Consider the following 11,307-nt stretch of genomic DNA (forward strand, 5'->3'; position numbering starts at 1 on the left):
TTTGCCACAAATAAGACGGGAACGTTCCTCATTTCCATAATTGAAAAAATAGAAAAACTATTATTTTTTTTAATTCATTTCATATTACAATAAACTTTTATCGTGAATAATATGAATTTTTTTCTTAGCTCATTTACTCTACCAGTTCTAATGCTACATTCTACTAGAAACACAAATCTTCTCTGCTGTTTGATAACGGTACCTTGTACCAAACTGTAGTTTATCTTGATTTGTTTAATTTTCTATGTACTTAAATGAATGAAAAGCCAACAAATTATTTGTTGATATAGTTAAAACTTCCCATATTAAAGCAATAAGTATATAAATCACCAAAATCTCCCATGCAGAAGAGGTAAAAACCAACAAGATAGGCAAAGTTTTTTTGTTCCTTTTAAAAACAGATCAAGATAAGTGTAAAAGAAACACTTTATGCTTCACTTTAAAGGACCATGCTTGGAAAAACGAAATATGGAATAAATGAAAAGAATGTCAAAGGTCACTTAGTCAAGACAAAATGACAGTTGCCCATATCTTATTTTCAAGCCAACGGCAGCAACCGACAAAATTTCAACCATTCCAATAGACAAGCAAATGCCAGGACTTTGTTTTTTATTTATATTATAATAATAGCAATAATATTTCCTGACTATCCTCACGACTCACTGCGTGTAATGTGAGATTTGGTGAGACAAGTAGCCTAATGCAAGGATTTGTAAAATATTCATAGGGGTATATACCTGCCCAAGACCAATTGAAAATTAAACTTATAAATAAGCTAAGAACTTGCCCCAAATACACGGATTCTCTGTTGGATTTGAACCCGGCAGCAAGGACAAACAGCCTTACCCTTTCTTCCATACTCATCACTGCAACTAGCACACATGACTTGGTGCGCACACGGCAAGAAAACAATGGAGACTTCATCTTTCATACATATAATGCACTCCCTGTGTCTGTTCACTTCTTTCTCTGAAAAATCCTCCAGATTATCTAATTCTTGGAGCAGCCTAGCAATTGTCTCTCTTTTAGGCTTTGCACCCTCAAGGTCACTGATAGGTGAAGTGTTTGATTGGTGATGCAACTCTGCAGACTGAGCAGATGCTTTAAGGCGCGAAAGCTCCTGCTCAAGTCTTAGTAGATCATCCTTGTGCCGCTGGAAATCTATCTCTATCTTCAGACGCAAAGCCTCGAGCTTCCTCTTATTATTAGACTCAGCTGCTTCCTTAGACCGGCGCTCCTCCTCAACTAGCGCTAAGGCTTCCTCTTTAGCCTTCAACTCCTCCTTCCACTTAACCTGTGATAAGTTATTGCACAATATTAAGGCTTCTGATGTAACGTTTCGTCTTCAATATAGTTTTTTTTTTAAGCATTTTCACAAAAACTGCACTTTTCACAGCATGGGATTTAGGGGTGAGGAAAAGGAACCAGTACAAATATATTGTATGGAGCTGATAAAATCATTGCTAACTAATTGAAACAACTCAAATGGAGTCAACAGATAAAAAATACAGGTTTAATAATGATCAATAACCAGATGATACACTACCGGGATTATGAATAAGAAAACACCTAGAGAATACAATTTAAGGATCATCAAGAATTAAAGGAAACGAGATCACATGCCTGCTGAATAAATACCCATGAATACACAGATTGTCATACCTGACAATAGGAACCAAATAATCTACAAAAGTGATTACTCCAGCCGATATGAAGAATTTGTGAATTTGTTCAATTGACATTCGTGTTATTTCAATATGATGACAACAAAAAAGAATGATGACAGTCACTCCTATTATATCAAGGCTAGACAAACTGCAAAATACATCTCATAAATAATATGACAGAGTTAGTTTCTTTGATTCAGAATAGTTTGGAAGACTCAACCCTAAGAAAGACCATATATGTTGCCAATAGCAATATAAAATTGAAAAAAAGCAGGCAAAGTGTAACACACCTATGTATGTATTAGTTGCGTAATTTTAACAAGATAAGCTCAAATCAAATAGTTATGTATGAGTATTAATATACCTTTAACAAAGAGATATATTATCAACATCTATAATAGCATATGAAACTTTTTCACAAAAACAAGCAATAAACACCAGCCAAGCCCTATCCCAATAAATGGAATTGGCTACATAGACAAATTATTGCCATTGGGCTTGAATAAAAAAATAAATTTTTGAATAAAAGCATCTAAAGGGAATGAAATTAGTATATATTTAAGCTACATTATGCTATTTCCTAAATTATCGTGGAGGCATTTTTTTTGTAAGGGTTAAGTTAAATCCCATTTATCAATATACCCATTTCAAAAACTCCACTAAAACAAAGACCTATGGCTACAATGCATAATCCTGAAACACCATATACTTGGCTGACTTGTGCAATAGCATTGGTATCAATCCGGAATAGCAATAGATTGCAGCTGACCCCAAAAATGCTATAGCTAGACTGTGGGATGGTAGTGGCTATACCAAAGATTGCAGCAGATACAATATTTATAATGTACACAGTATGCACCATCCTCAGTCTAACTAACTAATAATCAAAAGTCACACTCTAATTCTAAACACACAATCATCCTCAATCTAAAGATAAGAAACAAGTCAATAACAACAAAAGCTATGCGGTTATGATTAAGTGGATCATGCCATGGCTGCCAAGCAAGCAAAATGAGAACACAGAAATGAAGTTAAAAAATTATGGAATTACTTAAAATAAAAGAACAAACTAGATATGTGAACAGAGACCAAAGTAGTTTGGAAAAAAAAAGGAACAGAGACCAATTAAGGGAATACAGACCATGAAGTGTGAAGAGATAACAACAAAGGAACAAATAATAATAGTAAAGAACTTGCATGAACAGAGGGGTGGCTGGAAACAACACCAGATATCTATGGATTGGCCAAAAATGACACAGAAGATTTGCAGGATGACTATGCCAGAAAATTGAGTTCAGTAGCAGAAATAAAATGCCTTGGTATTTTTGTGTCAAACACAGGAAGTGTTTTGACTCTAACAAGAAACTCAAAGCACTTGTGATGTAGAATGAGGAAAAATCACCAAAAACATACCCATAAAATGAGTTCAATAATGACAAAACAGCAGGATTTAAGAAGGAAATTTAATATATGTACAATATGGCTGCAATATTCCGGGATAACGGCTGCAGTTTGTGGTCACAACTCCCACTATAGCAACACGTGATGTAACCAGATTCTCATCATACTGGTCAAAGGTTTCTGTGCTGCCACAGCACCATTATAGCATGCTATTGATAACTATGGTCAATAGTCTCCAAAACTGCCACTATATAGTCAGAGGCAAGTGGGGCACCCTCATAAAAGCTTGGGATGGAACATTTTGGCTTCAAACACTCCATCCTAAAGCACTGCATGGATACATATTAACAAGTATGGACAAACAGGAACAGGATACAGACAATTTCAATTGTTCCACAGAATTTCAGTATCTTGTCATGTACTTGTGTTTGAAACATCTGTGACTTATGTGTCCAACACGATAGTAGCTCCTTTTTTTAAAACCGTCATGCTTCATATCATACAAAGAATTGACACATATGCAATATGTATCGAATGCAAGAAAAAGGAAAAAAAGACAACATTTACATCTTTTTCAAGTCATAATTATTAACTACCACACCGAACTATAAATTTTTAAAACCTTCAAGTTAGATTGCATTCAGTTACTCAGGTTAAAAATGACCGAAGCCCTTTATGCAGAAACTGACAATTTTAATGTGACAATAGCAACTCTGTGACACTTGTCTAGACCCTGTTGATGTCTGAATTTGAAACATGGTATCTTCTTTTGGTAAGATCACGAAGTGTCTCTACCCCTTTTGAGTGTGGGTTAGCCCTCTGTCTGGGTGTCAGCTAGGCTTTGGTCACAAGGTGTTTCCAATGGATTGCAAACTACGCTACACCTTGTGGATGAAACATGTCAATTTTATTTTGATATGAGAGATTCCAGTTCAATCAATAATCTCACTCTATGCAAACAGAGACAAATGCTCAACCATAACTTCTTTTCTTTTTGGTGGTCTGTGCGTGTTATTCTCAAAATAAAAATAAACAATTGGTAACAAAGAGCAAACCTCAGCATCTTTTTGAGCCTGTCTAATCTGAACTAATATTTCTTGTGTCTCCAATATCTTCTCTTTTTCATCAGAAATCTCTTGCTGCAGTTTAGCTTTCTGTTTTTCCCAAGCTAGAAGTTTCTTTAAACATTTTTTCTCCCTTTTTGCAACTTCTAAGCAAGCTGTTACTGACTCTGATGCACTTAATTTGGAAGCCTCCATTTCTGCTTTGATTTCTGCATTTTCTGTTTCTAGTCTTCTAACAGCTGCATTTGCACGGTCCACTTGACCACTAGCCTTTCTCAAAGCATTCTCCATCTCCGAGAGTCTCTTCATCGTCGTGTCCTCAAGTGCCTGTTTCCCTTTCTTCAATTTTTGAGTCTCCTCTCTTTCCATCCGTAACATTTTCAGCTCAGTTAGATCACTGCTTAGCTTTCTCGCGGCCTGCATTGCCTTCTGATGTGCCCAATCTTTTCGCTCCTTGACCTGCTTCTCAAGATCTTTAATTTGATGAAATAAATTAACTATCAGCTCATCCTTCTGATCTTCTGCCACAAGTTCCAAATTCTCATCAAGATTCAAATCACGAAATTTACTCAGCACCGAATTCACTGCATCTTGGTTATCGAGATTCTGTGAATCTCCAGACTGCTCAGCATGGACTTCCGCCCCAGATACAGCCAAAGAATCCACATTAGACGCAGAACTCCGGCCAGGAAAGGCCTTCGCATGCGTCTGCAACTGCTTAGAGTTTGCCCTAAAACCAGCAGCAAACATAGCCACATTTCTCTTCAACAAGGACTTCATGGAAGGAGAAAGATTAAACCTCTTCGGGAATTCAATATCTCTTTGCAGCTGCAAATTCATCTCTGCACCACAAGAGAATATCCCATTCACAGGAAAATCCAACCCTCCCCCATCACCAAATCCCCAACCCCCATGAAACCTACATAGAGCTGGAGCCATGACGCCAACTGAATTGCCACCGGCCTCAACAGTGGCCGGGGCGGTGGCAGCAGGACATCCATTGCCTGGCACCGGAATTTCCATGCTACTAGCTCTACCAACATGAAGATCACTCATGAGCAAACACCACATTGCATCACCTTTGCTCAAATGAGGCCTCACTTGTTGCAACAAACACACCATACCCGCCAATGAGTACTCTTCCAACTGCCTCAAGTCAGAGAACACAGGCTCAGACTCATCTAAGTTTCCACCATTATTACAGCCTCCCCCACCATCACCATTGCTATTCAAAAACGCTATAGAGTTGTGCAAGATGTTTGTCAACACATCCATGCCACCATAGCAATGCCCATTTCTCAGTATGGCTTTCATGGCAACATCCTCATCATAACCCAAAGCAACAAGCTTTGACACAGCTTCGTTGTATATAAATTCCAAATTTTTCAACAGAATCTCTTCCAATTGTTCCTCTGTACAGTAACCCCACCCGGTTTCCTCAACGTTAGGGTTAGGGTTTGGATTGGAATTTGCGTTCTGAGAAGAATCGTTGGGACCCAGATGGTATTTGAAGGGTTTGAGACCAGACTCGGCAATAGATTTGGATATTGCGTCCTTATCGCATGAATCGGAATCGGGTTTCACCGATCGAGGTCTCCGATTAGCTCTGATGTGCTTTTCTCTCATCGTGCAACCCATTTTCTTTTCTTTATTTTTGTGTGGAGATTAATAAAGGGGTGGAGATGGGAGAGATTGGGAATGAATAAGGATGATCAAGATCGAAACTTGATTGAAGGAATCGAAGAGAGAAAAGTGATGAAGGTGGATGAGAATCGAGGGAACAATTAAAGATTGATAGGCAGAAGAAAAGAAAAGAAAAGAAAATATAAAGATTGTTAATGGCTTTGACGAGCTCAGTACTGAGAATCAGAGCCTCAATCCTGCCTGTGGGTAGATGTTTGCACTTGTTAGAACTTAGGATGTTAATCCTTCAACCAAGAAAAGGTAGTTTCTTCCTTCTTTCTTTTTTCCTTTATTTATTCACATATTTATTATTAATTTAGTTTCTCATGTCGAAACACGAGAATTATGAATTATTGCTTTTTCAAGTGTTTAAATTATAAAATGAATTACATTTTTTTATTTTAAAAAATATCCTTTTATTTTTTAACAAATAAAACTGAATTCTACTTAAATCATTTTCAATATAAATAAATATTTAAATGATAATAAATAAATTAAGAATGCATTTTTAAAGATTGATGATCACACTTTCATTCATTCTTTAGGGTGTTTTGCATGCCGGTGGCTAGAGGAGGAATTGAGAAATTAGTTTATCCCAACTTTTAATAAAATGAGACATACTTTTAAGATAACATAAGAAGGAGAAATTTTTTAAAGGTCTGGATCACCATAATTTCGATTAATTGTAGCACGACACTATATTTTTGAAAAATAAACGCATGATAAAATGTGTGAAGCCGGATCACTATTCAAAAAAATTTCCTTATGAAAATCTGTATATCATTTAGTGTGTTTATTTATTTCAAATGTAAAGTCTATGATAATAAAATTGGGTCTTGTGTAGCAAAAGGAAATAAGCAGGAGCATGAGTACACCTATAGCAGATGAGAATGAGAGTCCTACTGCAGAGAATGATGGTGATGCCAAAGGAGAAAAGTATGTGAAGATGGATGTGAAAATGGAAATGACAAGCTTATTTGGTGTTTGGATGCTGGTGAAGAAAGCATCAAGAAAGAAAAGGGACTCCACGAACTGAGTTTCAAACCAAGGTACTGACTCAGTACTACTGAGGGGAACCTCAACAAAACTGCTCACCCCAGTCTGATTTCAGGATCTCGATTCCAACTTCCAAGCTTTAGAGTATGATCACCCCAATGAGAAACAGGACACCAATATTTATACAGAAAAAATATTAATAAAAAAATAAATAAAATTATCTTCACAAATTAGGAACCACTTATATTTTTTTTATTTTTGAAACGTTTGAATAAACTCTTTTATTTAATTTTTTAAAAATTTGAAGAGATAAATCATTTTTATTTGACATTTCAATAATTTAATTTATTAAAAAATATTTATTTGACGTCTCAACAACATTTAATTATTTAAATTGATTTTTATTTTTTTAATATGGTTTATAAATTAAATATAATTTTATATTTTTAATTATTTGAAATAAATATTAAATAATTTTTGTTTTAAAAGATAACTATTTTTTTATAAAAATTATATATTTTTTAAATATATATTTAATGTATAAAATACAAAATCATTAATAAAAGTTCTCTATGATAAAGGTAAAAATTACATAAATTTAAAATGTTAGTAAATTTTGTCTATAAAGAAAGATTGTGTTGTAAGTTTTCGAGTAAAAATACGATATGAAATATTTGTTTTAAATTAATTAATAATTATAATTTTATCAATTGTGTTATAATTTATAAAATTCTTACGTTGTCCCTTAACAATTTATATTTAAATATAAGTAAACATTTTTACTATAAAATATTTTTATTTCACATTTTATTATATTTTTATAAATACTTTTTTATTTATTTAAAAATGTATAATTTAATATATCTATACAGTAATTCAGACTCTTACAAAAAAAAAAAATAGCACAGATTGTATTATGATAAAAATATTAATTACTTAAAAAATATTGTAATATAACTTCTAATATTTTTCTCCTCTCACACACGTACATTTTAAAATTAAATTTTTTAATTTTTTAAAGTATATACATTTTAAGAAATAAAAATATATAAAATAAAAAATTTAATAAATAATATAATAAAAAAGGAAGAAATTAATTTTAATAAATAATTTAAAAAATATAAAATAATAATAAATTAACTTATTTAAAGTGAAAAATTGTTTATTTATTATTAATTTAAATTTAATATTTTACAAATATAACTAATTTAAAATCAATATATACTTAAATTTATAATTTTTATTAATTTTTTATATATCATGTTCATAATATTTAATTTAAAAAATATTAATATGAAAACTACTTAAATAATAAAATTTTAAAAAATAATTATTTGCAGCTACGAGTTAAAAGCATTACTAAATATTCTGATTTTATAATTTATTTTGACAATATATATTAATAATAAAATAAAATATATTCAAAATAAATATTTTACTAAATTAAGATTTAATAAATATTATGAAAAAATTTTAAAAAATTTATTAAAAAAATAAAAAACATTTATTTTTTTAATTTATTTTTATAATTATATAATATTAAAATTATATAAAAAATTACTAATAGAAGTTAGTTCAAATAGCAAGTAATTTGATATTACTTAAATAAAATAGATTTACATTTTTGTGTATAAAAAAAATTTAATAATAAATTTATCTGCTGCATCTAAAACTCATATTATATTTAAATTAAATTAAATAAAAAATAATAAAAAAATTATAAAATTATATAAAAATTAAAAGTTCATAATTATAAATCTAGATTTTATTACAAATTAACTCTCCTGTAAGATTAAATATGTGCAGTTTATATCGTTAATAAAATTATATATATATATATATATATATATTAATTTTTAAATATTAAATTGATAATTTAATTTTTTTTATCAAATTCACCATCTCAAGTTAAAATATTTTTTTATCAATTGATATAAACTAATATTTTAAAATAGATTCTAATAATTTTATTAAATGTATACTTAACTTAAATAAAAAAATATAATATTATTAATTATAATACGTTATTATATAAAATAAAATATAGATACTTTATAAATCCGTATTACAAAATCCAGTAAAATAAAAAGACAAATCCACCAAGCGCCCAGCCATTCCATAAATCGAGGCTCTTTCTTCTTCTCCTTCTTTTTCTACCTTATTACCCCTCCCAGTCCACGGTGACACACACCACCGTACCACTAGCCATGGCCATGAGGCCACACGGTGAAAGAGACCCTCCACAACCACAACAAGCATCTTCCCGTGCCTTTCTCGACACAGTACAAGAAATCACCTCAATCTATAGGTCACTGCCACCTAGACCTTCTATTGAAGAAGTGGAAGCTGCCACGTCAACTATGGACACCGTGAACACCGAGGAAAAAATCAGACTCAACGAAATCTCAATGCAAGAAATCCCTCACCATGTCCCTCAAGACCTCTTTTATGTCCTTCAGGAACTCAGGAAGACCATGGTCGTGTTTCAGAGCCATCAACAGAGGAGAGAGGCACTTCACCTTCTTCAGCAAGAAAAGATGTTTCAAACCTTCGCTGATCTCATTCAGAGAGCTTCTCAGTTCGTTTCTGGAGATGCCCAGGAACTAAAGTTTCCTACTTTAGCCCAACCCCATGTTGCGATCACTGATGATACTTTGGTTAAGAAGAAGGAAGAGGATGAACCCCAGAAAAACGATTTCGAAGCGGTAATGGGTTCCTCTTCAGCAGGTTCGTTCCAATCATATGTGAAATAACCCAATTGTTTTACTTTATTTTTTGTATTGATATTGTGGTTATGTTTTTTTCCCCTCTAGTTATTATTCATAATTAGTTCCAACATATTTTATTTTCTTTTACTGGTAGTTGCTTCTTTAATTTGAGGCCTTTTCAATTTGTTAATTAGGCAATTTATTTTCTTTTACTGGTTTGATTTGAATTTTGTAGGCGATGGAAGCAGTGAGAAATTAAGTCTAATGAAAGCGGCTACTCTTATTGAAATTTGCGCCAGTAATGGAGCTAAAAGCCTTGAGCTTAGAGGGAAATTGGTGGATCAGATGGAGTGGTTGCCGGTTTCAATTGGGAAATTATCTGATGTCACTGAAATGGACCTATCTGAAAACAGAATCATGGCTCTTCCGACAACCATTGGGGCTCTAAAGGCCTTAACAAAGCTTGATCTTCACTCAAACCAACTTATAAACCTTCCTCAATCATTTGGTGAATTGATAAACCTCATTGATCTTGACCTCCACGCCAACAGATTGAGATCACTTCCTCCTACTTTTGGAAACTTGACAAATCTTACTGGTCTAGACTTGAGTTCAAATGAGTTCACAGAGTTACCAGAGACAATTGGAAATTTGAACAGCTTGAAGAGATTGATTGTTGAAACAAACGAGCTTGAGGAACTGCCTTATACAATTGGAAATTGCTCTTCACTATCTGTGCTTAAGTTAGATTTCAACCAGCTCAAGGCCCTTCCTGAGGCAATTGGGAAGCTGGAATGGTTGGAGGTTCTCACCTTGCACTATAATAGGATTAAGAAATTGCCTTCCACAATGGGTAATCTATCCAATTTGAAGGAGCTTGATGTTAGCTTTAATGAACTTGAATTTGTACCGGAGAACCTGTGTTTTGCAACTAATTTGAAGAAATTAAACTTGGGAAAGAACTTTGCGGACCTAAGAGCCTTGCCAAGATCAATTGGAAACCTTGAAATGCTTGAGGAGTTGGATATAAGTGATGATCAAATAAGAGCTCTACCTGAGTCTTTCAGGTTATTGTCCAAGTTGAGAGTTTTTAGAGCTGATGAGACTCCCCTTGAGGTGCCACCAAGAGAATTGGTCAAGTTGGGTGCTCAGGTAAACGTTTTGAGATGTAACTTTGGTTTGTTTCTATTCTTCCACCTTTTCTATTTACATAAACTATGCATATTTTTGTTGGGCAGGAAGTTGTGCAGTATATGGCTGATTTTGTCATCAATAGGGATGCAAAACTTCTGCCATCAAAGAAGAAAAAGAGGGGATTTTGGTTCTGGCTTTGCTCCATATTTTACCCTAAGCTGAAATGATGTCTTAACAAAGTCATCATGTTAATTTATGTTTCTTCAGTTTATCCATTCCATATGTTTGGAACACCTTGTTTCTACTTTCTCCGAATAAACTTCTCTGTAATTTTGGATTTGCATTGTAAACAAGTGTTTGTAACTTTGATTTTTTCTTAATCTTGTCATATGCAGATGAAATGAACAATGTATAATATTGCAGTATCAAGATCGATGTGTTCATTGCTTTTGGCAATTTGCAGTTTGCCATTTGTGACCCGTTTGTAGTGCCAACTTTGTTATGTTTAGTGTCTCACGTGTGGTAGATTCTTGTATATCTGTCTCCCAAGCTTGGATAACCCTTTATTTAAGTATTTATTAATAAATATATTTAAAATGATGATTTATATAATAAACCTAATGATAAAATGTATTAGAACAAATTAAAAATTAT

The 11,307-nt window shown here is 32.9% G+C and overlaps 2 protein-coding genes across 3 annotated transcripts; one reads left to right on the forward strand and one right to left on the reverse strand.

The window, feature by feature from the left end:
• Positions 1 to 507: 507 nt before the first annotated feature.
• Positions 508 to 8,662, reverse strand: LOC113858352 (MND1-interacting protein 1). Of its 2 annotated transcripts, XM_027490962.1 has the most exons (3): positions 8,642 to 8,662; positions 4,124 to 5,770; positions 508 to 1,294 (listed from the first exon to the last, which is right to left on the reverse strand). In XM_027490962.1, the coding sequence occupies exons 2-3, from the start codon at positions 5,768 to 5,770 to the stop codon at positions 776 to 778; spliced, it is 2,166 nt and encodes a 721-aa protein (XP_027346763.1). In that variant the 5' UTR covers positions 8,642 to 8,662; the 3' UTR covers positions 508 to 775. The 2 variants fall into 2 exon arrangements, with proteins under 2 accessions (XP_027346763.1, XP_027346762.1); XM_027490961.1 differs by lacking the exon at positions 8,642 to 8,662 and having other exon boundaries at positions 4,124 to 6,055.
• A 266-nt stretch (positions 8,663 to 8,928) lies between these two features.
• On the forward strand, positions 8,929 to 11,104 carry LOC113858838 (plant intracellular Ras-group-related LRR protein 5-like). Its single transcript, XM_027491606.1, has 3 exons — positions 8,929 to 9,538; positions 9,755 to 10,671; positions 10,758 to 11,104. Exons 1-3 carry the CDS (start codon positions 9,019 to 9,021, stop codon positions 10,878 to 10,880), a joined length of 1,560 nt encoding a protein of 519 aa, XP_027347407.1. The 5' UTR covers positions 8,929 to 9,018; the 3' UTR covers positions 10,881 to 11,104.
• Positions 11,105 to 11,307: the final 203 nt, after the last annotated feature.

The sequence above is a fragment of the Abrus precatorius genome, unplaced genomic scaffold (assembly GCF_003935025.1).
Source record: "Abrus precatorius isolate BTA unplaced genomic scaffold, Abrus_2018 Scaffold2, whole genome shotgun sequence".
NCBI classification, from domain to species: domain Eukaryota; kingdom Viridiplantae; phylum Streptophyta; class Magnoliopsida; order Fabales; family Fabaceae; genus Abrus; species Abrus precatorius.

Coding starts and splice junctions, on each gene's coding strand:
- LOC113858352 (XM_027490962.1), bottom strand. CDS start 5,770: ATGGGTTGCACGATGAGAGAAAAGCACATCAGAGCTAATCGGAGACCT. Junction 1,295..4,123: donor AGGCTCAAAAAGATGCTGAG/GTTTGCTCTTTG, acceptor AACTTATCACAG/GTTAAGTGGAAGGAGGAGTT.
- LOC113858838 (XM_027491606.1), top strand. CDS start 9,019: ATGGCCATGAGGCCACACGGTGAAAGAGACCCTCCACAACCACAACAA. Junction 9,539..9,754: donor AATGGGTTCCTCTTCAGCAG/GTTCGTTCCAAT, acceptor TGAATTTTGTAG/GCGATGGAAGCAGTGAGAAA. Junction 10,672..10,757: donor TGGTCAAGTTGGGTGCTCAG/GTAAACGTTTTG, acceptor TTTGTTGGGCAG/GAAGTTGTGCAGTATATGGC.